The sequence below is a fragment of the Falco naumanni genome, chromosome 8 (genome assembly GCF_017639655.2).
Source record: "Falco naumanni isolate bFalNau1 chromosome 8, bFalNau1.pat, whole genome shotgun sequence".
Taxonomy (NCBI): Eukaryota; Metazoa; Chordata; class Aves; order Falconiformes; family Falconidae; genus Falco; species Falco naumanni.
This window is the reverse complement of record NC_054061.1, coordinates 4,259,015-4,284,542: the sequence shown is the minus strand read 5'-3', so window position 1 is coordinate 4,284,542 and position 25,528 is coordinate 4,259,015. Positions and strand designations below refer to the sequence as shown.

At 47.9% G+C, this 25,528-nt stretch overlaps 1 protein-coding gene across 2 annotated transcripts; it reads right to left on the bottom strand.

The window, feature by feature from the left end:
• Positions 1–1,708: 1,708 nt before the first annotated feature.
• TGFBI (transforming growth factor beta induced) lies at positions 1,709–24,240 on the bottom strand. 2 transcript variants are annotated; one of them, XM_040604327.1, is made up of 17 exons: positions 24,089–24,240; positions 19,574–19,672; positions 12,771–12,835; positions 11,740–11,897; positions 10,487–10,651; positions 9,843–9,989; positions 9,003–9,144; positions 8,185–8,397; positions 7,912–8,049; positions 7,519–7,664; positions 7,214–7,350; positions 6,571–6,701; positions 4,525–4,649; positions 3,470–3,572; positions 3,193–3,272; positions 2,793–2,817; positions 1,709–2,626 (listed from the first exon to the last, which is right to left on the bottom strand). In XM_040604327.1, the coding sequence occupies exons 1-17, from the start codon at positions 24,214–24,216 to the stop codon at positions 2,568–2,570; spliced, it is 2,061 nt and encodes a 686-aa protein (XP_040460261.1). In that variant the 5' UTR covers positions 24,217–24,240; the 3' UTR covers positions 1,709–2,567. The 2 variants fall into 2 exon arrangements, with proteins under 2 accessions (XP_040460261.1, XP_040460262.1); XM_040604328.1 differs by having other exon boundaries at positions 1,709–2,623.
• Positions 24,241–25,528: the final 1,288 nt, after the last annotated feature.

The window sequence follows — 25,528 nt, the reverse complement described above, 5'->3', positions numbered from 1 at the left end:
CCGAGACCCTGTGGGAAGGCATCCTGGGATGGCTTCCCAGGATGTGTGATCCCAGGGAAATTATAGAGGCAACACAACAGGGGCACACACCTTGCATCCATAGCGCTGCAGGGAGCTGCTGCTGGAACCCCACAGCAGCTCGGAGAACGGAGCAGACATCAGAAGGAGAAAAGGAGGGAGCACTTCAGGAGACCAGGGAGAATAAGCAACAGGAGAAAGGAAAAAAAAAGGAATCTACTGTCATGCTACTGGGACTCATAAGCCTGGCGTGCCCCTCCAAGCGAGGCAAGCAAAGTCAGGCCGTATGAAAAACATGAAGATCATCGCTGCGTCACCACCAGCCCCAACACCACTCATGAACCACCCATTGGAAAGCCAGGGCTGTTCCCAGGAGATGAAAGCTGCTCTCCCAGCAGATGGCACTTCTTCTAGTTTCTGAGCATGGCTAAGCAAAATTTCCCCTACTGCCATCTACTCAAGTGGTTTCATTTCAGAAAGAAACACTTTGTCACCAGGCCAGACACCAAGAAGGTACAAGCAAGGAGCACTCACCTAGATGAGGATCACACCTGCTTTCCAAGTTCTGAAAGACTTTATATCACTTAGTCACAAAGCATCAAGGAAAGGGAGGAAAAAATAAAACAAAACAAAACAAAAGAAACCTAAAACAAACAAACAAGCAAGCCTCTATCCTTACAATTGCATGTGCTACTACTGAGCAAGATGCAAAGTGCTTTTCCCTCTCTCAGGCTTTTGTAGGAGTTAGTAATTAATTATTCTAATTACAAAAAGCTGAGCTTCCCCCAGGAGCTAGTCCCCTGATACAACTCTTATTTCTTGAGCTGCTGGGAATAGGTAGCTCAAAGGGTTTTCTGTCACCACTCTAGCCTTAAATAACAGGATTATATCATGCCAAAAAATAAAAAGATGAGATGGGAGACTGGGGAAGGGAAATAAAAGAAGAGCTTCATTATTTTTCACACATTGGAGTTATGCAGATGGCTTACAGCATATGGGAATTTGATTTGGGCTTTTAAAAGAAGGAAAACTACCAGCGTGTGTCTCAGACAGAGCAACCAAAACAATCTGGGTTTTCTGTATTCTGCACTTGATACCTTTTTTTTTTTTTTTTTTTTTGCCTCGTAATCCTGGGTTTCACCAAGGTAATAACTGGCTGGGGAGTGAGTATAGAGCCCTGACGAGGTAAGTAAGTGTGTGGGCATCAAGGCATGGAGCACTGGGCTCCAGCAGTGGGTAAGGGGGGCTGAGCATCCAGCAGGAGGGATGTGCTCAGCTGCTCTGTGCTCCTTGAAGCGTGTGACACTGACTGCTCGTGGAAGTACTGCCAAAAAAATGATGACAGGCCGGGATAAGAGGGGAGAAATGCTTTGCCTTTCCACTCCAGTCACTATCCGACCTGTTAATACTGATCCAGGCAAACCTGACACCCCTCCTTCCCAGCTAGTCAAACTGTGCCATCAGGCAATTCAGACCAAACAAAAAACCAAACAAGCATTATTGTTACTTGTCATATTTATATTTTTGATTTTATTTTTAATTTTTATTAAAAAACAACCATTATTAAAAATGAATCATCTGCTGGAAGGCTTCAGCCGGGGAGAACTCTCATTTCAATCTCATGAACAAAACACAGCACAGTTAAAACCCATAGGCATAAACAAAACCAAATTAAAAAAAAAAAAAGAGAACAGTTCAAACCATAGCTTATAATTATGCAGTTTCCTCAATGTCAATAGAGAGGCTTTTGTTAAAAGCCTTCAATTCAGAATTTCATGGAAGACTTAAAACACAAGGGAAGAAGGAAACACATGCTTGTTTGAAAAAAAAAAACCCAACAAAAAAACACAACTAAAAAAACCCCAAAACACAGGAAAAAAATTTGCTTGGGTAATGGTTAATTAATTCAACAAATTTACTTCCTCCAAAGCAATCGCTGTTCGCCCAGCCATACAGTTGGCCCCAGGTGATGTATTTGCTCAGAAATCTGAACATACACAATTCCTGCATTCTGAACAAAATATCCCAGTTCTGGCACTGGTTTGGAGTGGGGGTTCAATGAGAACGTGCCTGGCCTCCTGCTTGGGGAGCCTAGGGTTTGCAGTGCCAGCAGGCACCACTGGGAGCCTGGAAAAGGGGCTTGAATTCAGCCCCTTTCGCTCTGCCCCAGTGAGACAGCACCAAGGTGAGCTCTGAGCATCTCGCTGAGCTCCTGAACCAGGGCAGAATTAAGCACCTGCCCTTGTATGTATGCATCAAGCCCAAAACTGGCTATGTTAAAAACCTGCAGATTAGGGACTACGTTAACAAAAAAAACCAAACACAAAACCTATCTTCAGTCTGGGAACTTTAAGGTCAAAACCAAATAAAAATGGTCATAAAATATATACATATATATATGGCTTTTCATTTTTCCTATCCATTTCATTGGAAACAAAAATAAATTTAAGGGTGATATTTGGTTTTGAAAAATGATTCCATCCTTCTCTTTAGCTGTCAGCCGGAGTGGATGAGACCGAGGCGCTGACTGTGGTTGCTCACGACGCGGCTCAGAACCCACCCGAGTTCTCCTTCATTCTCGCCAGTAACCGGGAGTAGACGGGTGCTGCTGAGGAGAAGAACGAGTTGCGTGGGACAGACACACGGCATCCCCCCGTCCCCTCCCCTCCTGGTTATGCTACACCTTGTTTGGAGCAAGACAACAGAATAAACCTTTATTGAAGGGACAGGGACGTGCGATGGGAATTAGAAACAAGATTGAGAAGTTCTCTTACCTAGTCGAGGATTCCTCTGGGAAACCTGCACGGAAAGAAAATATAACGTTTGCATAAAAGCCACAAATGTCTGACAGCTCTAAGAACTGTGTGCACGTCAATACATTTATCCCTAGTCTCCAAAACCTATGGATGAATTTCAACTTCATTACTGGAAGTTGATAGGTATTGTACCGTGCCAAGGTTACATTCACAGTGTGCTGCAAAGTGTAGGCTTCATGTTGCAAAATCTATTATTTCTTATATAATTAAATCATGCAAGAAGAGAGGATTGGTCATTCCATGAAACACATATGCTCACTCTGTGGAAGTCAAAGTCTGAATGTGACATTATCTTCCAATCATTATTACCAAAATGTAATTTCAGTACTTCTACAATGAGAGATTTTTTGTCTTTTACCTTGGATAACGCAGATGCCTGTTTGAAGATTTCTAATGCAGGATCTGCAGGCTCGTCACCTCTTTCTTGGGGCCTTGAAGCTAAGGGAAGGACACAGGTAGCACTGAAATACTCTTCAAAGCACACAGGCTGCTTCCTGCCACTATTATCTGCTGAAAATCCCATAACCGAGTAATCCTCCTCAATAAACTGAAGCAATTGCCATGTGTCACTACTCCCTCCCGAAGCAGCTTTGCTGTCATGGTGTGGCTCAAGATATTTCTAACCACGGACCTACCCTGTGGCTGTAAGACAGAGTTCACAGCATAAATCACACCATTTGTGGCCATGATATCGCTTTCAGCAACAGGCTCCTTGTTGATATGTATTACGTTGTTTTTCTGTTCAGGAAAAGAAAAAAATATTAAAAAATAGTAAATAAAAAGTAGTAAATGAGAAAATGTTGTCATCAGTGGTTTCCAGTTTTATTTAGAAAAGCCCTCACTTTGCATTCATTCATTTACTTGATGGCTGTAGGCACTTTCATTCCTCTTGCCAATTAAGGAGAACATAAAACCAAATTATAGCCTGAGCAGTTTGTCCTGGAGTGGCTGGCAGGCTTTGGAGCACGGACTTTCTCGGTGCGCTGGCTGGGAGCGCTGTCCCATGGCAGCAGAGCACATCCACCAGCTCCCTGGTGACACCAGGCACTGCTGCTTGCCCCAGGAGGGATGGTGGAGGTGGCGTCGGGAGAGGGCAGATCCAGCCTGGACACAAGAAGAGTCTAGCGTGCAAGTTGGCCAACTCAATGTGCCTGGAAACACCGGCCTTTCCCTTTTTGTCCTGCATTTTCTTCCTTATGCACAGAGTGGATCATGGTTATTTATTTTCTGAAATATATTTTCTTCTTCAATAAAGGATCCTACATTCTCTTACTGTAGTCCAGAATTTGTGAAATGAAATTGTATATGTAAATAAATCCTGCTGCGCTAAGGGAGCCCATGCAGAGATCGTTTTTGTTACACTAAAAAAGATGTGTTAGCTGAACAAGCTATTTGTTTAATTTATTTATGCTTTTTCCCTTGTGACTTAGGGTTAAATTTATAACAGCTCCTGGAAATCATTTACAATCGGTCTTCTGGGGAGAAAGCTGAAGCAAACCACATTTCAAGACTGCCAGCTTGTTGGATTGAACACATGGCAACAGTCCCTCCACTACAGGCAGAAAACACTGTTTGGGGGGGCTGTGCACACATTTAGAAGAGGTTCCCACACCAGCCAGATGAGCACAGACATACTTTGGTCCTCAGCATGGACAGCTGAACACATGAGAACCCATCCCAGGCGACTCACCACGCTGACTTCCAATTTATCCCCCTGCATGGACTTCAGCCTCACCAGGGCACCGACCGCACCGCTCACCAGGATCTCATCAGCCACATGGAACTTGAGGATGTTGGCAAGCTCCTTGGCATTACCTGGGGGAAGAAAAAACATTTACATTTGCAAAACAGCATCAGTGCTTGCTTCCCATACTTCATGTGGGGGAATGAAACTACATGGAAAATACTGTGGTTTCCTGAAAGTGCAAGGGAACAATGTAAAACTGAAAAAAAAACCAGGCAGCAGGACCTTGGTTGGAGCTGGTTAGGGCACTGAGGCCATTCCTGCCCAGGCAGGTGAGGTTCCCAGCAAGTCCAGAAGGACATTCCTCTGATGTCCCACCTAGGTGTGTACCAAAGCTGCCCTATACATGAAACCCCTCTCTCTTGGGTTTTCAGTCCCTCGTTCTCACTGTGCACAGCAGGAACCCCTTTCTGTTGCTGCTTTCACTTCCCAAGGAAGTCTAGGGGTGGGGGGGAGACCCATGTGAAATAAGGAAGCAGCTAGAGCGCTCTGGTATTTGCAAATGTCGATACTGTCACCAACACTGGTGTCACTTGGCAATAATGTTCACAGCTGAAACTGCAGGATTCCTGAGTAGGAAGGGGAAAAGTGCAGGAGAAATGTCACTAAGAGATCACAGACTGCTGGCCTGATCCCCACCCCACTGAGTCTCTACCCATCTAGCTGTGCTTTGAAACAGATTTTAGGAAGATAAGATGCTTCCCCTTTGCCATCTATTTTCCAGAAGAGGCAGTGACGTGCACAGCATGGGCCAGCAGCCCCCCTCCATTTACCCATTTAGAGGACGCAGTGTCACTGATAACACCCACAGACAGGCAACGGGGACCAGCTAGTGCAAAAGGTGGCCTCCATCTTCAAACCCACAGCAGCTCCCTCAGCAAGGGGGATTTTTTCTTTCAGTACCCCCATATGAATACACTGTGAGCTTTTTTCCCATTTAAGAGTTTTTCTAGGGTGGCCACAGTTCACACTGCACGTCCTCACCAGCATGATTCACCTCTTCGTCAGGGGCGTAAGCTAAATATTTGTGTGAAAAAAGAACATCCGAAGTGTCCACATCTGGGATACTTCACTCCTGCAGCCATTTACAATAGCTGCAAAACAGTTCTGAAATATTTATATATTAAGCACTAGACTGGATGTGCAGTCTAATAGTACCAGTTCCTCATCCCTGCACTTAAAAGGATAGCCAGCTACCGTGGGCAGATGCTTCCCAAATTATGATGTCAATGTTTGGTTGGGCTTTAATGCCAAGAAGACATTACAGTCGAATACCTGACATTGTTTCCAACCACAGACAGTTTTCAACATGAACAAAATAAAAGATCATGCTGCTTACCCAGAAGAGTGTTATTAAACATTCCCGTGCTTTTTTCCACACCCAGCCTGCACGCCTGTGCTTTTCAGGATATTGGTCTTTGCCTGTGCTAACTGGAATATTTGCTGTCTTCTAAGGATCAGGCTGGACATCCTGCTTTGTCCACGTACACATAGATGGAGCAACAGCTCCATCCTTTTACTACTTAAATTTCATACAGTGTAACTGGAGGCTGAACGTGGACCATGTTTTCCATTTGCAAAACTTACTTGAGACACCCTGATCCTACGTGGTTGACAGCCACATTCTCACTTCATTCATCCCTGAGAAAGGCAGAGACTTGATCGGTTTCTCTAGAAACACCTTAGAGTTATCTTCCTTACACCAGCCAGCACAGCCAAATTAAAGTCATGGTAAGTTTATAGCAAGCATGTCTTCCAAGCACAAGGGAAATAGAAACCTGCATTCACACTTTGTCTGAGGGTTCAGTGCCACTCTATGCATCCTCGGCTTTCTGCTGGATAGGGCTTATCCAAATCAGTTGTGTAGGAAGCCCATGCTTCCAACAGAGAAGGTCAAAGAATGAGATACAGCAGGGAAACGTAGCCAGTTCTCCTCGTATCATGCCAACAACACATGGCAGCTGTTCATCTAAATGCTCTAAAAACGCTCACCCATTAGTTTGTTCAGTTCCCCTTGGGGCATGGCTCGGAAAGCTTCGTTTGTTGGAGCAAACACTGTGAAGGTACCTGGCCTGTTCAAGTTCTCCGTTAGACCAGCAGACTGGATTGCAGCCACCAGCGTACTGCAAAACACATGACAAATGCGTCACTAGAAACGACTTTGGTTGGTCTTTGAGCAATTGCACGTTGCGTTCAAAAGAGAGCTGTGAAGTGAGAATTGCAAAATCCTGCTGTGGTTCAGCAAATCAATTAATCAAAAAGTTGATTAGGTAGGAAATGAGCCTGTGAGGTCCAAGCAGAATGTGGCAAATCAACCTGGGAATGCTGACTCCTTGGGCACCAAATGGTAGTGAGGAGACAGACCGGTCAGGCCACAGTGGCTGTGATGGGCACAGATGGCTTTGGAGCCAGCTTCTTACTGTACAGAGGGGGACCACACACTCTTGGCTCACAATTCATTGAAGGGTTATTTGAAGTCTCATTCCCTATAATTTAGGGATAAGACCATGGTTTTGGATGCTCTTTCTATGTAAAAAACCCCAAATATAGTCATGACTACAACCCATAATAAACAGAAACTGCTTTGGCAGCTCTTCCAGTCCTGACTAGCACTGAGGAAGAGCAGAAAGGTCACCTGAAGCGATGGTCTGCCTTGAGAACATCCATCACTGAGCCAGACGGTGGAGTCAACATTTTGTCCACACTAAAGAGGGTCCCAAACCTTCCTCTCTTGTCATGGGCAGCAATGCATGCATTTTCAATGCACAGGTTCTGCAAAAACAGAATTGCAGACAAAAATATTTTATTAGTATATGCTTCAAAAGAGAGATTTTTATACTTTCCACAAAGCTCAGTTACACTTTTTACATGACAGCCAAAACACTGCAGACATCAAGCATCATTCAGCCACAGAGAGCACCACACACTGCAAGAACTTACATTGCGGTACACAAAAACTCTCAGTTCCTTGTCACCCAGCGTCTGTAGTTTCTGTCCATGGTAAAGATATTTAGAGGAGAGCTGGTCTCTAACAATGTGGTTCAGAAGCAAATTTTTCATGTTACTGTCAACAACGGGGAGTCCATCTGCAGCGAAAGGTACGGAAAGAACTTAAGTGATTGACTTAAAATGACCACTGAGACACTAAAAAAAGTCCAGATACAGAGTATTACCCACACCAGTTCGTCACTGTAAAGCTAGATGCCACTGCCTATAGCTGAGGCATCTGAGGGAGCACATGCATACGTGTGCACTGAAACTTGGCTGAGGGCTGTCTGAGGGAGATCTGCGGCCCAAACCGATGGCAGGAAGAGATTTACTCCCCCAGTTTACCTTTGAACACATCGTTCACTGGGGCAAGGAGGGTCACTCGCTCACTGCCAGTTAGATGGGAACTGAGACCAGCTTGTCTGAAAAAGTCCATAGACTTGGAAACTTCAGATTCTTGTGCCAACTCAAACAGGGTCTTAGCTGAAAAGAAAAGCAACACATAGTAGCCTTGCATTAAAGGCAATCCAGCCATCACTACACCCTCTAAATCCAATATTTCCTTGACAAAATAGACAGAACAAAGGCAACAGAACGGATGCAGAGAGGCACCAGTACCCGAGTCTGGGATCAGCAGCTCATTAACAAAATGTACGACGCCGTTGGTTGCCAGGACATCCTTGTTGGCAATGATGGGCTTCCCATTGAGGGTCAGCTCTTCCCCGCTGCAGCCCACGTCCAAGGTGGTTCCTTCCAGAGTCTCCATCGTCAGGCCAGCAATGATGGCCTCAGCACACATGGCTGACTTCAGGATGTGATGGTTCAGCAGGTCTGGAAGAGAGGCGAGTGTCTTGGGGAGCTGCAAAAATCAACTACGAAATTATTGCAGCTTTTAGGGATCCTGTTCAGTGGCAAGGGCCGCCTGTACTGTATTGTACGGGGCTCTACTCCAAAAGATGTGCAGTCATTTTAAATTGTGCAATTGTGCTGATTTTAATTCAGCAGCCTGTGAAATCAAGTGCCTAAAAAGAGAAACTTTTACACACCTTTGTCAACTTCAAAAGGTTTTGTGTGGTTATGCGACACATTTTTCAGGGGTAGTTGCATTGATTAGTTATTAGTTTTCTTGTGGCTTGCTGGATTGATAGCAATCACCATCACATACAGGAGTGCTAAAGGAAAACTTGGAAAAGGGACTGCTTCAGCTCCCCTCTCCGTATCTGGATACGACTCTTGGCCATGTCTACACATCTACCATATCTACATCCAAAGAAGTTTGGGCTGTCCAGTTTAAAAAGCTGGAGTCTGTCAAATCTGTTTACTGCAGCTGTTGTCAGAGTGTATTGAGGAGCCATTCAGATGTCCTCGAGAAGGAATATAGAAGAACTGAAAAATACTCTTCAGTCTCTCAAGGGGCTCAGTAAACAAGCACTTACCCCTCAGGGCTTCTGGGTCCCCCAGGATCCTGTTCAGTGTTTCTCGTGGGATCTTCTCAAAGGCTTCGTTGGTTGGAGCCAAGAGCGTGTACTGCCCTTCGCTTTCCAGTAAGCTGTTGAGGTCAGAAGCAGCCACAGCAGCCTTCAGAGGAATGAGGAGAGAGGGTAAAACGTTCAGCCATTACACAGAGGTCAGCAGCTTTGTCCAGGCATACACTAAAGGCCAGATTTATTAAGGCTTTTATAATTTCAGAGGACTTACAAAAAATTCTGAATAGCTTCTTTCAGCAGTTTGGTCCCTTTATAAATTTGACCCAGCCCCATGGTTCTCTTGTGTTCCAGAAATGTGAGTACAAGAGCCCTTTTTTTGGCAAGACTGACAGCTAGTTTGAATACCCTGATGTGCCTGGAAAGGGTCACAGTACTCCCTGTCAATAATTCAGAGCAGAACCCACAGCTGGCTCACTGCAAAACCCCTGTGGTTTTTAAGTTGTTCCTTAACTTGGCAAATATCAAGGCAAATAAACTGGTACTCATCAGATCTGAGCAGTTAGTATCTCCTTAGGCTGACTCCCATAGAAGAGTGAGGAGACAGACTCAGTGGATGCCTCTTTACTGACAGCAATAGCAGGGTGACAATTATTCTCGTAAAACCCTACCTGTGCTGATAGCAAACACTTCTCTTCTTAAAGCAAAATCAGCTACATTGGCGTGAGGATTTTATCAGCAGCTTTAGAGCCACGGCACCTACAGGCTGGCAGGCTCCTCCTGACAATTCACTGGGAGTGGGATGATTGAACATCTTTAAGGAGCCCGGGAGCACACACGGGCTGGACTCACCCGAAGAGTTTCCAGGCTTTCCTCGGTCTCAATGATCTGCTGAATGCTGTTAGTAGTGGTAGCGATGACTTTGTCGATGACGTGAACCACTCCGTTGGTGGCGTGGTGGTCAGCTTTCAACAGCCGGGCACAGTTCACTGTCACAATCTGCAGAGGGAAAGAGCCACGGGGCGTTATGTGCACTAAAACAAGAAGGTAAAGCAGCCTCTGCTGGTTTTCTATTTCAAACGCAGCCAGTGCTATAATATGGAATCAGCAGGAGCAGAAATGTGGTTTCCTCGAAAAGCAGCACAAAGAGTGAGAATTTTCTATCAAGAATGTTTGAATCATTTCATGTTTAAAGAGCTTTGAAGATAATCAGTGGGGTTTTTCTACCCTGAATCATCAAGACTAAGAAAATATGCAAGAACCAACGCTTGGGCAAGCATACTGTTATAGGGCAACGGGGGCAACTTCCCTGCAACAGCAGCAATGGAACTGCCTGCTTGTAAATATTCTTTTCAAGCTCCTTCTAAATATGTATCCTACATCAGCAGTTGTCAGCCTAGGTGCTACAGGGTCCCGGAGCTCCAAGGACAGTGTAGAAAGTGCAAGGCAGCAGCAAAGCAAGCGTGCTGTGGGCAGGTTTAATGCGAATGTCTTACCCCATTGGGATAGTGGTGAATCTGGATAGGCAGGCCCTGGTACATTGAGTTAAGCGTTGTCCCATGTTTCAGATCGTCTGTGAGGACCCGTTTGTTCACCATGTGGTAGCGGAGGGCGTTGAGCAGCTCAATGTTAACGTTACTGACTAAGGAATCTAGAGTTTCCTGAAAATCAGAAAAATTAATTTTTCAGTGCTGAGTGCAATTAGGCAAGTTGTTAGAGAGAGCCAGGAGGTCTGGCTGCATCCGGGGGGGGGTGGGTGTGCATGCATATTAAGTGATGTATTCCGCTTTATGCCATCTGTGCAAATTAAGAGCTCTTAACTTTCATAAATCTTTGTCTTTTGCCTTACAAGAGCAGCCCCCCATCCTTGGCAGATGAAGGGATGATGGCAGCAAGCTCCAGTGTGGGGTCACTGCCTCGAAATGAGCAGTAAGGCAACAAAAGGCATCGCTCATGGCCAAGGACAAACGCACCAGCAGACCTTCCCCAACAGCATCATCCCTGCAAGGGGCTCTTCTGGTGCAGGTTTTGGGTAGAGGCTTGGCAGTGGGGTTAGCCAAAAAAAAAAAAAAAAAAAAAAAATTCCCCCTCCCTGCCCCAGTAGCTGTTCTTCCATATTTATGGACAAGTGATTTAAATATGGGATGTAACTGGGTAGGGGTTGTACAGTCAGGACTCTCCCCTGTTCACAGCGATGCCCCACTAGGATGGCAGCACCAGCAGGACAGCAGTGGCAATTCCAGGAGCGGAAATTTCACAAGACACAGAGTGAGAAAATCAAAACCAACGTAAAGGAAATGTGTATGTGATCGAGCATAGAACACATTGATGCACAAGGCTGAAGGTTTTCCAAGGCTCCAGCTGGGACTGGCTACTTGTAAAAATTATTAAGAACAACCAGAGTGGTAAAGTCATGGTCAACTAGAAAAAGTGAAATGGTTGGAAAGTCTCTTGTTACAGGTCTTAATGCAATCTCTAATGGTAAGGAGGCAGGGAGAACTGACTGAGGTGATTTCCAAATCTACCTGCTGGAGAGCATCCACATCTCTCTAGTGTTGGGCTCTTTCAGAAACAAAGCCCTGGACCTGGTGGACCAGTACAGTGGTTCCCATCTTGGAAATTCACAGTCCTTCCTATATCAGGACTGTGTCTCTTCTGCTGGATAGGGCTAGATCCAGACCCCTGCAGTGCTGGATCTCCGCTACAGAAAGCCAGAGAAAGAGATGAAAGAAGAGGAATTCTATCTTACAGCAGGTAAGGACGCCCAGGCCTCATTACTCGGGGCAAAAATTGTAAAACTTCCAGGTCCTTCGATTTCTGGCCTTAGGTTAGACCGGTCAGAGTAGAGCTGCGTGGTGGCAGACCCGACAACTCCCAGGGTTTCATAGATGTTTGAAAGCGGCAGCGCTGAAAGAAGAGAAGGTTATGTTCCCAACACATTCATCCTGCCCACACTGCGCTGAATTACAGCAGAGCTGCTGTTGAGAACGCTCGTGGAAATGAAGCATGTCAAGGAACTCGTATCTGTTCATTAATTAGATAATAAATAATCATAGCCAGACAGCTCTAGCCTCAACTATAGCAGTGTAATCCAGGGTCTCCCGCATCACTGCAGGTTTCAATGGTGTTACTCTGGATTTATATGGATGTGAATTTAGGCAAGCAAAGATGTTCACGGCTTTCACCCAATCCTTGTTTATACTCAGGCTTTTGGTGTTCGGAGCTGGCAGCTCACTGCTGGTCTCAGTCTCCATGGCCCATCTACTCCAGCCCAGGTGGTTAACTGGGTGGCATCAAGCTTTTGTGGAAGGAAGTGTTCAGAAAGCAAAAGCAAAATACATCTTTCTTCAATAAACCCAGTTAATTCCCTCCCAACTCCCACCAGTGGCTGAACTGTATTTTCTCCTAAACGCAATTTTTTCTAACCTCATGCTTGCCAAAATAAAAATGAGCAGAGATTGGCAGTGCTGTCTGCCACTCTATCGTTCCTTTGTATTGCATTTCCAACAACTATATTACTTGTTGGAATAAGTAGTTCCCTATGGCCCTCCCATGCTTGATTAAGCTTTAATTATATCCAAGGTTTTAAGTTGTCTGGAACATTTTGCATGCTTTGGAGCTGATCTGGCACTCAGCTGGTGCTCTGCATTTGCCATTGACTTTTTCATGGCAATAGTACGCACAAATTGCAAAAAATCAAATCCACTTTGAGTAATTTTCTAACGTTTCCCTTTACTAGGCAGCTGTATAATTTTAAGAAGTCTAAAAACATATTTTTACCAGCTGGGCAGCCTTTTTCTCCAGGAACTTTTTCATATCCAGGACAGCACTCGTAACTGATTACTCTGGAATAAGAGATGGATACGGCAGATTAACTGACGGTGTCTCACTGCTTTTTCTCTATTTGCTATAGTTCTGCATCCATCCACATTTGGTGACATTTCTAAGCAGACGCTTCATCACACGTATAGACTTGAACAAAAGACAAACTACAATTTTTATCTCCTTCAGGGCTGCATGTTGCCAGTTTCCCCACAGAACAAAAGCAGACATGATTTCTTTTCAAAACCACTTTCCAGGAGACTTCGTAGAAACAGTGGATGGAAACCAATGCCATGGTCCCAACAGACAACCTATGCAAGACACTGCAAGTGATGGTTCATTTGTGGGATCTGGGGATCTCCCTGGCTGACTGCTGCTGTCACGCCTGATCGCTTTTTGGGCAACACACTGCGATGCCAGCATGGCTGCTTCACCTAACCGGCCAGTTTTCCCTTCATTTCACCCTGTTCTTGTCCACCACCAGAAATTATTTGCATACTTATGGCAAAATCCACAAGACAGACCTGGAGGGGAAGGAGCATCCCTGGTCTTGGATGCACTGGCACAAGGGCATGGGGTGAGCCCTGCAAGGACAAACTTCCCCAGCGGTGGCACGTGCATCCATGGGCACCCTGGGCAGCACCGCAGCACAACCGTCTCTGCTGGTGCCGGGTACATCCCCGCAAGCATCCTGCTGCTTCTGGCTGGCAGCAAACTGCTGCTCTGACTAAGCACTGTCCCCCAGCAAAACCAAAGGGGCCAGAGACCCCGTCCTGGGGAAACGGGGCCATCCTGCAGATTTGCAGACCCCAGATAAGTGAGAGCTGCCTGCACGTTGTGTCTGTCACCTGCAGCTCAATGGGAAACAAAAGCCATCTGATTCTCAAAGCTGGCCGCTTGAGGGAACACATTTTGATATTAACAGGGGGAAAAACAGAAAAAGGGAAAGGAAACAAAAAAAAATCCAGAAGTTGCCTGTTTATTTTTCACGGGGGACTCTTTCACCTATTGCTCATATGCTTGGTGTGGAAGGAGCAAGGACATCTGATCGATGGGGAAGCCAGCAAGGGAATAGGTGTTCCTCCCAAAGCCGAGGGTTTCCTCTGTGCTCCCGGCTGGATTCAAGACAAGCAGGATGCTGCATCGCTGAGCCTCAGCACACTCACTCAAAGAGAAAGGAAAATCCTTGAGCTTCAGATATTTGTCATAATTTTAACACTGTTAACAAACAGTGGAAATGGCTGGGGTTTAAGAGGGAATTCTTCAGGGTAATTAAGAGCCAGTAAGTGAAACAAATACCTGCTTTTCTGTGACAGAAGCAAATAAATTCTGTGTCACAATTTCCTAAGAGAATTACAAAGCAAACCCAGACTGATTGTCTAGACATTATATATTCCATGTGGGAATGAGTTTGCCTAAAGCAATCCCTTTCTTTGACTACTGGAGATCTTAACACCCTGCTGCTCCGCTTTCCCCAGCCCCTCCATCTCATGTTCATTAGAAACATACACTTTCTCCAACTGCCACTTCCCTCCCCTACCTCCAATTTTTCTTTTTTTCACCCTAGAAACTAAATCCAGTCTAGACGGTTCCCTTGGTTCAGACCCGTAATCAAAGACGAAGAGCTGATTAAAGAGAAATCATTCCAAAGTTCAGCATAAATAATTCCCGAGTGCTGATGTAGGCTTTAAAAAGCTTATTTATAGATCGATGGGAGATTAATGAGCTGTGACGAAGGGGCAGGCCGCTGATGCACACAGCCTGCAGCACACAGGGCTCGCCAGCTCAGGGCTGCCCCAGCAGCCAGGCGCCTGCCGGGAAGGGAGGGCATCGGCAGGGGATGGAGGGACCACACCGCCTGCTTCTCGGTGGGTTCGTGGGCATCTCCAGCACCACCACATGAGGGAAGATAATGGCAAAAAGCACCGAGGCCAGTAATGGGGCTAGCTCCACCCGGGCAGGGGCTCCTTCAAGCTCCCAATCTCACTCACCCACTGAAGGTGACCTACCAGCACCATCTGGTATGCATTTTGCATGCCAGCATTTTGAGTTGAGTACCAGAAAATTTCTGCAAAGGGCCAGGTGAACACAGAGGTGCTCGGCAAAGTGTTTGTACCTACAAGGAGCCAGAGATGAGGATTGTAAAAAACAGCTTCAGCTTCAGCCATTTGCCCTGCCATGGTTGGTGGACTCGGAGGAAGCACAAGAGACCCCAGCCCCTCCAAAGGCACGTAGGCACCATTCAAGGGGTGGCTCAGGGCTGGGCATCCTCCCAGCTGGTCCTGCAGCCACCTCCAGCCCTCAGGGAAGAGCAGCACAGCCGTGGCTGAAGGCTGCTCTCCCTCATTTGCAGGACTCTGCATCTTGATGCTATGGTACCCTACACATCCATGTGGGAGGAAGGCTCCTCCTTTGACATGTCCTTCTCCAGCTGGGTCAGAGCCACAGCCTGCTGCCCGGGGAGGAGTATCTCTCTTACACAGCCGGGGGCAAACAGCTCACAGGAGAAAACACTGAACACCTCCCAGGCACTGCACCACACGGTGGGCTCTGCACAAAAGCCCTTGTTGATGCCAAGTCCATCCCTGTTCCCGGTGTCTGCTCAGCAGCTACAGACCACTACACCGGGACGCAGCGGATTCCAGTGATGTGGGTTAAATAAGCAATACCCTCACACAAAAAGCATTTGTCATCCACTCTGCAACACCTCTGACCACAATTTCCTGACCTCCTCATTGAGTAATTTCGAGTCAAATCTATAATTTTTCAGCCGCTGCTTTTGAAACACTGTATTTCTTAAATTCTATCTGTATCTGAGTGCAGAAGCAAGCTCCCTGGCTTTTATTAGTCATTGTTTCGCTGCTGTTGCATTCTTAGGATCTGAAATTAAATTTTAAGTGCATTTCTCAAGGTAATAAAAATAAGCTTAGGCATATATTAGTGAATAAAGATCCATTTGTAATAATTTCCTGTAATAAAACCCATATGTTTTGTTTTTGTAAAATAACTGCCAGAGAGTATTTTTTTTCCTGAACTGAGGAAAGTACATCAGACAAGAAAAGGAAAGTTAATTTAAATGCAAAAAAAAAAGGAACATATTAAGAGACAACTTATTGCCACTAGTTATTCCTCAAAAAATAATCAAATCCCAGATTTATATAAGCTGTCTTTTCATTCTCAAGACAAACAAGGATGTGGGGATGTGTTCAAGAATGAGTCCTGTGCATAAGGGAAGTAGAAAAATATAAAAAACACAGGCACAACAATGAGAATATATTCTAAGTAAACTATATCTTTGGCTTTGGAACAACCAACAGTGGAAAATTACTTAATTACCAAAACAATCTTGTTTCAGTGCTCATTAAAATCAAAGCAGTGTCAGATTTCTTGCCAACTGCCTTATCTCACCTCATCAGCAACGATAAAAAATGTACATAAATCCTCTATCTAATTTCTCCCTAACCATGTGAGCCAATACTTCAGCAAAAAGAAAAACAAATTAAAAAAAACAGATAAAGAGGTAAGAGTCCTCTTCTGATGCATGAGTTGAAATTTCCATCGCGCACATCCAGCCCCAGCCCACCACTCCACCCCTGGGGAGCAGCAGATGCTGCTGATGAAGCCTGCAAAGCCTCAGCACCAAGCCTCTGCCTTACGGCCATAACCTATTTGTTGGTGGTAACAGCTACGGAGCAACTCAGCGCCTGCTGCACCCTGGGGTGCCCATGAGAGCTCTCGGCTGTGAGCCCAGAGCAGCGCCCGAAAGGTGATGCACCTGGACACAAAACTAAAGACCAGGCACATCCGCGTTTTCCGAGCCGGCTTTCCTTGCTGTTCCAGTCGCTCTGTGTCTCCTGATGCAGGATGCAACCATCCAGGAAGGACTGAAGTTATGCTGCAGGCTTGTGGCAACTCTTCTGCCTTCCTCACTAGTGGTTGAACCTCTCCGCTCTGAGTCAACCCTGCAGGAGCTCAACTTTGCTTCTCCACAGTACCTGGCTCTCACTGACCAACCTGCCTCCCTCCCACCTGTTTGAAACGGTGCTCAGAGCAGGAAAAAAGAAGAAATCAAAGCAGCCAAAACTATCTTTCACAAGCCAGGTATTTGCACCTGCAACACACATCCAACTTGTGGCACCGCTGACCCTTTAGGCTAATCAGGAGAATAACAGCCAGGTCAAACATGAAGTAGGTGAGATGGGTCAAGCGTCCTCTATCCCAGAACTGCTCTTCTCACAGGTGGGGAAAACCTTTTAGGAGGAGGAAATGGCCATGCTTATCCAGCTCCACTGACCCCTCGGGCTGATGGAGTGGATCCCCTTGCCAACAAGAGGACCAAGCACACCACTTCAGGAGAGGACATCTGACTACAGATCCCAAGCACAGGCTGGATCCACCCAGTTATGCTGATGAACGTGCCAAATCCTGACTCTTTCTGGGATTTAAAGGCATCTGGTATTCTCAAAACCTCTCATGGACCAGCTCAGTCCCACACACCAGGTCAGTTTTGAGGGTTTGTGCCGTGCAGCATTAACTGTGCCCACATCCTCTCTTGGGAACTGATGCACTGAGCACAGCACAGCATCAGGCCCCTGACACTGGTTTAAGAATTTGACTGCTGCAGCGTAATGCATCACGTCCTTCGTGGCCCAAATGACTCCTGATTGCTTCCATATGCAGGAACACCACGTCCAGTGGGGGCCACCACCAACAAACATTTGTAATCAGAGCTGTCCCAGGGTCCTCCAGAAAATCTGAGTCAAGGCATGTGTCTTTTGTTCTGCATAAGCACTGCTAAAGGGCAAAGTAGGGCCCAGGCTCAAAAATGACTAAGGAGAGAGAAGAAGACAATAACACCCATTGTGGAGATGATGCAAAGTAAAGAATAGTGAGCAAATTCCATTTATAATGGGAACATTATCTCATAGGTTAACAGGCAGGTTAACGCTCTGTGTGCTTTTCTCTCAGCAATGTATCATTGGATTAGACACTTGGGTAAAAGTAGAGAAAACGAGGTTAGAAGAGATCACCCCATCTCCTCAAATGAAATAATTAAATACTGCCAGATGCCAGTTGTTCCACCTTTTTCTGGAGATAAGCAGATGAGCTTGTCTCTGCCAAATGCAGCTGCACACTTGGGTTACATGAGGTTAGCTTCTCACTCGTTTCAGAGCTGAAGAAATCTGTGGCCGGATCACTTTGCCCTTCCGTGACCATAACAGCAAAGCTGTCCCACAGCCACAGCTGAGTCATGTTTTCTTTGGAGACCTAACGTGCTACTCCGTTATCAGAAGAGGCAATGATGATACCATATTGCCATGCCATAATCTTATCCAATTTATGTCAAAAAAGACACCATTGGGCCAAGATGAGAGCCTGAACTCTAATCACCCAAATTAAGTCTTTCCAGATTTGGTGGTTCTGTAGAATTAAGGAGAGGGGGCTGGTTTGTTTTTACAATCTTGCCTCTCCATTTTTTATTTATTTTTTTCTTTCTGTAAAGACAACTGTATGTAAGGGAAACCGCTATACATGCTCACTGTATGGTACATCCTGAAACACATCCTCCTGAAGTACAGAATTTCCCTCTTCTAAACGAATTCACATGGGTAGCACGATGAAAGGCCAAAAGCCACGCACGGTGATGGCTCCTGCTTTGCCTCCCTCCTCACCATACCAACACCGGACATGCAAAACGAATCCCAGCGGCCAGCCACCCCAGCTAAACCAACGAAGGCAACCAAAATAAAAACAATAGTTTACCACCATTCAAGATCTCAAAGTCTGCTGTTGACTACGGAAACAGAATTTATTTAACCTGCAGTAAAGAACAGCATGTTCCTATAGATCTATATAAAATTTACATTGGACCATGTCAGAAACACCTGAGATGATCGTCTGCTGTTTGTTCTTGACCCTGCGGAGCCAGGATCAGACCTGGCCCACAGCTCTGCTCCCCAGGGCCAGCAGTGTTCAGGGCATCTTTGGTGGTGCATGCGAACGTGTCTGAAAGCCCAGTTTGGCCTTACACCAAAGGAAAAGATTCTCCACTCCTGATCTACAGCCTGGCAGATAGTCAAGCATGCATATCCTTAATTATCCGCTGACTACATCTTTCAAAAGAATGTCCTGAGGCTGCTTACACAGATACTTTATGCAACAGCTACTTGAATATTATTGTTTGCAATCTTAGACGTGGAATGGGACTGCAAGTCTAATTAACTTTCCTGGTGGAGTCATCAGAGAGTGTTGGCTAAAACTGACACCTCTTTCCCCTTATTTCTGTTTTCCCTTCCAAAGCAAACATATGTAGATGAGTTTTATGTTCTCTCCAATATCCGTCAGCTCTGGGTTGCCTTTCTGCACTCCCCCTTTTAGTTTTAATCTAGGCAGCATTGAGCCTAGCATGGAGAGAGACACAGTTAAGTACTAGAAAACATCTGGTACGCGCTTCATTATAGCACTGAGAGCTGTATAAGTATATATTGAAATGCAATTAGAATAAACCATCAGGGTTTGTATTTACACGGTGCTTTCCATTCTTAACATCTAAGTGTTTTAGGATCATGTTTCTATTTGAGAAAAACACCAATATTTCTTAGGGAGAAAAAGGCTAGAACAATTCTTAACACATACGCATGTTAAACCCGCACCATGGGCTGTAGCATCCCGTGTCTGTCACACCGTCTGCTTTTCCCACCCAGCACCCACCTCTGCAATGGGGTTTTTGGGGAGACCCTCGCTGGCGCTCAGGTACTTACGTCGACTTGCCACAGATCTTCCTCTGGTACCACTGCTTGCAGTTGGTGAAGTATTTCCTGTTTGTGCCGATCAGCTTCTGCACCGCACACACGTTGGGGCTACGGGTAAGGACAAAGCACAAGAGGGTCCTGTAAGCCTCCCTCCTTTCGGTGCTGGCCCCCAAGATGGAGCCAGACCCCACCTGACAGTGCCTGAAAAGCCCTGCTGGGTGGCAAGGGAGGAAACTTTGATAGCTCTAAGTCAGCTCGCTCAGTCTGAGCGTATAATGACTGTCATGAAGTGGAGGAAGCAGTGAAAGACAGCTCTCTTCACTCTGCCAGGGCATCTTTTTCTTCACTGAGTGCAAATTCTTGGCCCTGCTCCATGTTCCACCTCTCACCAAAATACAAAGAAATTAAGTTTAAAATAATACTTTTTACAATAATACTGTTCGCATTTCCATGGTGAACAGCTACTTGCAATTTGGGATCCCAATTAAAACCTGAAAAAGTTTTGCAGTAATTCAAATCCTTCCCAAAACCCCCCATTATGTCATCATTTAGGACATAAAGAAGAACAGGTATTTATCACCTATGGATGGACTTGCACCAAAACCAGAACGGGTACTTCTGCTGCACGATAGACTCAGCTGATTCTGGGCATGGATGCTGACGGGGAAAATGAGCAGTGGCACTTCCCACTCCGGTTTCAACACACCAGGTATGGCAGCACAGATCAAGAGCCCAGAGGGCACCAAGAGCTCCTTCTCAACCAGAAAAGCAGACGGCTGGCATTACGTGTGTGACTAACCCCACGGAGAGCTGACTGCAGCCTTTCAGCTTTCTAAGAAGTGGTATCACTGCGAGCAAAGATATGGTCAAAGAGGAGTTGGGAGTTTCCTAGCTGCTGGTTTGGCCAGCACAGCATTTCCCCGCTCAGCCTGGCTCACCCCCCCTGTGGTTTGTGGCCAGCAGCCCTGGCCACAGATGTGGGCAATGCACGTTCAGCGCATGAGATATGATTTAGGGATCTGGATTGCGAGGCTGCTGCCTGCCACTGGGCTTAAGCCAGAGGTGTAGCAAATGCCCCAGCAAGCTGAGGATGCTCAGCCCAACTGAGGCTGGATTCCCAACAGCCACACCATGCCCCAGTTGCGACAGCAACACTGAAAGTATGAGCAGTATTGGCTGCCAGGCAGATGAGGGAAAACAAATAATTAAACAAAATACATAAATCACCACTTCAGCCCATTAGGAGTGCTCTGCACTGTCCAGGGCAGAGCTTTCATTTGCACAAATGGAGCTCCGGATGGGGTCTGGAGATGCTGTTGTAAAGGTCTTGTTGATCTGTTTAGGAAAACAGACAGCAGCCTGTTTCATGCTGAGTTTGACCGAGACACTGCCCTGTTCCCTACCAAAATTAACAAAAGCAGAGTTTGCAGCTTGACCACCAAGTCTTCCAGTGGCCCTACTTGCTTTTCACCAGTGTCCCAAATTTGGCTTTCTCCAAAACGGGCCAGCCTGCTCATCATTAGCATGAATTAACGTGAGGGTCTCCTATATGTTGGCTAACTCCAGCGCCAGTCTCAGCAGGAGCTTGGCTTGCCTTCAATGAGCCTTTGTTGATGTGGCTGCCACAGGGCCCTGTGGAGGCAGGATCCGACCCCGCGTGGCCCTGGCACCTTCGTCCTGCCCCGGGGGGAAAGTGAGGGCCCGTGGGACCTGGGGGAATTAGGTTACTGCCATATCCACTAATGGTAGTTTTGTTTCTGCATGAAAGCATTTCATTCCCTTTCTACACAAGGCAAGGGACAAGGAGAAAGAATCTACTAATAAAAGTTAGAAATCACAAAGCCAAACTTTCAGCTGATGCAGACTGGCCCGGGCTCAGTAATTTCCACGCCAAATCATCGCTCAGAGAGACGTCTGTGCTCTCTGACTCAGCCCACCTCGGCTACCCAGCCCCGCCGCGCCAAAGTATGGTTCCAATTACATCGAAATTCCAAACCTTGCCTCGATTTCAGCGTCTGGCTGACGGCAGTGGACAATCCCTCTAATATTCATCTTGACAAGCCTGGCTACTGAAGGACTTGTTTGATCACTTCCCCCATATCCCCGGGAGCAGCCTGCCAAGAAAACCCTTGTGCCTTCAGGACAGCGTCAAACCCGCGCTGCTGTGTTCCCCTCCTCCCTGCTCGGGGCTGCGGCTCCCTCCCTGACTTATGAGGGAAAACTTCTTCCCAGTTTTTCCTTAATGTGGAAAAATCCCCCCCCCAGGGCCGTGTTATCAATGATTCCCGCAGGCAGGCTGTAGTAGCGGCTCCCCGTGGTGCGTGTTCTGGTCCTTTGCCCAGTCGGGCTTAAAATGAATTTGTCAACACTCTCCCCTCTCCTCGTTGGAGTTCACCACCTCTGCCATGCCGTTCCCAGCCAGCCACGCTGACTCGAGGATAAAACTGCCTATTGTTCCCCTTCAGCTGAAACCTTCCACTTGGCAGGCTGCATCTGGGAGCTGCTGGGGCAGGGGCTGCCCTTCGGGAAGGGGCAGAGGCGAGCAGGACTCACCATCTGGCCCCAGCTACCTGCCATGACTGCATCCGTGGAGCTCCCCCACATCACACCGCGCCAACACAAGCAGGTGGGTTTGGGGACAGAGCTCCTAGGCTTTCATCCTCAGATATTCGTGTTCCTTATACACTTCTTATCTCCTCTCCTGGACCTGAATTGATTCACTTAAAAAAAAAAAGTTAATTAAGGTGTACAAGTTTTGCTGCAGAGCCAAGCGCTGCCACCCAACTCGCTCTCGACTCAATAGGAGCATTGATGGTGTGGGGGGATGCTCACAGCAGAAAGGGTGGCAATCCTGGTTGCACATCCCTCCTGAGCTCCCTCTTGCAACTGAAACGTCACATCTCACATCCAAGATCTTTTTGGCTGGTTTTGTCCTGCTGTATCTCTCTGGCATGTCACTGATCAACATTCAAAATTCAGTTAATGTTTAAAAATCAGCTTGGTGTGAATGGATCTCTCCATCAGAAAGGGATCAGCGAGCACAGCGCTGTGGTCAGCTACGCTGGGTTTATCTCAGCATAACTTCATCTGGAAACCCTGGCGTACTAATTCCTTGCATCTTCCACAGATCTCAGGAACCAGCATGGACCACAGCCACATCTTAGCCTGTTCCTCTATGGATTGTACAGGGAGTAACAGGCTTCTCGCCGCAGAGGTGAGCGCACCGATTTACACCAGGACTGCACTAACTTACCATGCCTGAGCAAACTTCAGTCTCGGGGCTATCGGCAGAACTGGGTATTTACTTAGTTTCAGATAATGCAGAGATTAGTAACAAGACTCACTGTGTGTGTACGTGAATCACTGTAATTCTTTTGTCACTGAGATTTTACAAATAACACCAGCTCAGAATTTGCCTGTTGCATTCTGTACCTGGTTAGACATACGAACAGCATACCCCTTCTCACAAATACTGACCTGGATCCCTGCCAGATAACTTAGCAAACCGCAAGATTTAGGGTCCATTTAAAGCATTTCATGACCCTGCCTGCAGCAATCCATTTAAATGGAAGCTACAGCTCCATCAATGTCACCACCCTGAGAGCTGGAAGCCAGCTGGAAGGTCTGTCGTCCCTTCACCCCTCCTAATTCCCAGTAAGTTTTAAAAAACAGTGGGAAGAAGATTCACATTGGGTTAGTTTTCTACCTGCCAAAGAAGACTCAAACTACTCAGTCCATAATATAGCATCCATCTAGCCGGAGAGGTCTACGTGCATTTTTGGGGTATCCCTTATCTCAGAATGTTTATGAGTAGGTAAGTGATCACTTTTGTCACAAAAAACTTGCAAGACTTACTGAGGGTTCCACTCAAAGAGTAAGTTGGTCCTTACTCCACAGAGACACTCCTCTGCTGTTGAGCCAATTTTCTTTCTTTTTCTATAAATTCGTGAAAATGAGAATTCCTTCCACAAAATGTTTAACTGTTTAGAATCTGGGGATTTTTCCCTCCCCTTTTTCCTTAAGGGGGAGAGACTGATTGGGGTCTAAAAGGACATAGGCAATATTAAGCATCTTAAAAGAAAGGAGGAAAGTTAACCAGAGAGGAAAGGGAAACGTTACTGGGGATGAAAGAAGAAGTGCTTATCCGAGGGGGGAAGGAGGGAGAAGCCGGCAGCGGAGCCGCCAGCACCGGGGCAGGCCCCCGCGGCAGGGCCGAGCCGCCCTGCCCCGCACCGCGCCGCGCTGCCCCGCACCGAGCTGTGCTGCCCCGCACCGCGCCGCCCTGCCCCGCACCGCGCCGCCCTGCCCCGCACCGAGCTGTGCTGCCCCGCACCGAGCCGCCCTGCCCCGCACCGAGCGCCCTGCCCCGCACCGCCGGGGGCCCGCCGGCGCTCCGCACCCGCACAACGGGCCCGCCGGCCAGGGCGCGGGGACCGCGGGGCCGCCCCTTCCCGCCGGGACCTGTGCAGGTCTCGGGGGAGAAAAGCCGTCCTCCCCCCCGGGGCGGCCGCTGCCCGCGCTTACCCGTGCTGCCGGCCGCGGAGCCGGCTGTGCTGCAGGACCTGCTGGTACGGGGACTTGGCGGCGGCGGCGGGGCGCAGCGCCAGCAGCAGCGGCAGCGCCAGCAGCAGCGGCAGCGGCGGGCGCGCCATGGCCGGGAGGCGGCGGGACGGGACGGGACGCGACGGGCCGGGCCGGCGGCGGCCGCGCGCCCCGTTAAATGCGGCGGCGGGGCGGGGGCGGGGAGCGGCCCCGCGGGGGGGAGCGGAGCCACCGCCCGGCCCGGCGGGAGGGGAGGGGAGAGGGGGCCGCCCCCCGGGAAGGGCATCCCTCCATCCCTCCATCCATCCCTCCATCCATCCGCCCACCCATCCGGCCGGCGGTCCCGTGCCCGCCGCTGCGGGAACAGCGGGCAGCCGGCGGTGGCCCGCCATCCTTCCTGCCCTGCCCGCTCAGCCTTTCATCCACAGTTGCTTTTCCTTCTTCTGGAGTTTTTTTCTTCTCCCCCACTCCGAGTCGGGACTCGGAGTGGGTGGTTGGACCGACACGCTCCGGGGGTCCCATTGCTCTCAGCCGCCCTGTGAGCCCCCCACCCCAGGGAGCTTTCCTGGCTGCCCCCCAGCCAGCCCAGCCCTGTCCCACTGTGTTTGAAAGTCACCCCATGCAGCCTCACCCAGCACCCTCTCGGTGCCTGCGGGTGTCACCCACCCACCCCGCCCCAGCATCTCCCAGCGCTCACGCGTGCCGTGGGGTTTTGGTTTCTGTTAAGCCCAAGCAGAAGCGATGAGGCTGCCATCAGCATGTCCCTTTGCCCATGTTGCTTGTGTTACACACGGCTTCAGGGTGAAGCCGCAGTTCTGCAGCGGGCCACATACCCCCCCATTGCTCTGAAGGTCACAGGCACAAAGGTGCCGGTCCACTGTGGCCACTGGGACAAGCCCCTAGGAGCAGCCCTGGGCACTCCAGCCATCCTAACAGCTGACGTGGGACACCCCCCTTCCAGCCAAGGGCAGAGTGTTGCTTGTGAAGGTAATGGCAGCAAAGTCAAACCCTCGCTTGGGGCTGTCACTGTGCTCATCGCCACGAGCTTCGAGGAGAGAGCCCTTGGAGAAGTCCTGAAGGGGCCAAAATGCGAGCGAAGCACAAACTGATGTTCCTTCTGCAATGCCAGGCACAAAGGGGCAGGAAAGGCTCAGGTCACCTGGCACCCAGTTTATCCAGCCTGACTCACTGCAGCATCCCAGTGTCTGTAACGGATTTGCTCTGACCGGACTCACACCAGAGCTGAAGGGCTTTTTCCTCCCCAAATCCTCCTGGGAAGCAGATGGGGTTCTTTGTGGCCACTTGCCCTTAGGGACAGACTTTTGCAAAACCCTCATATAGCTTTGCAGGCGGGGCAGCGGGCAGAAACGGCAGCTGCTCAGCAAAGGACAGGAATTGAAATGCATCCAGTGAGCAGCCACC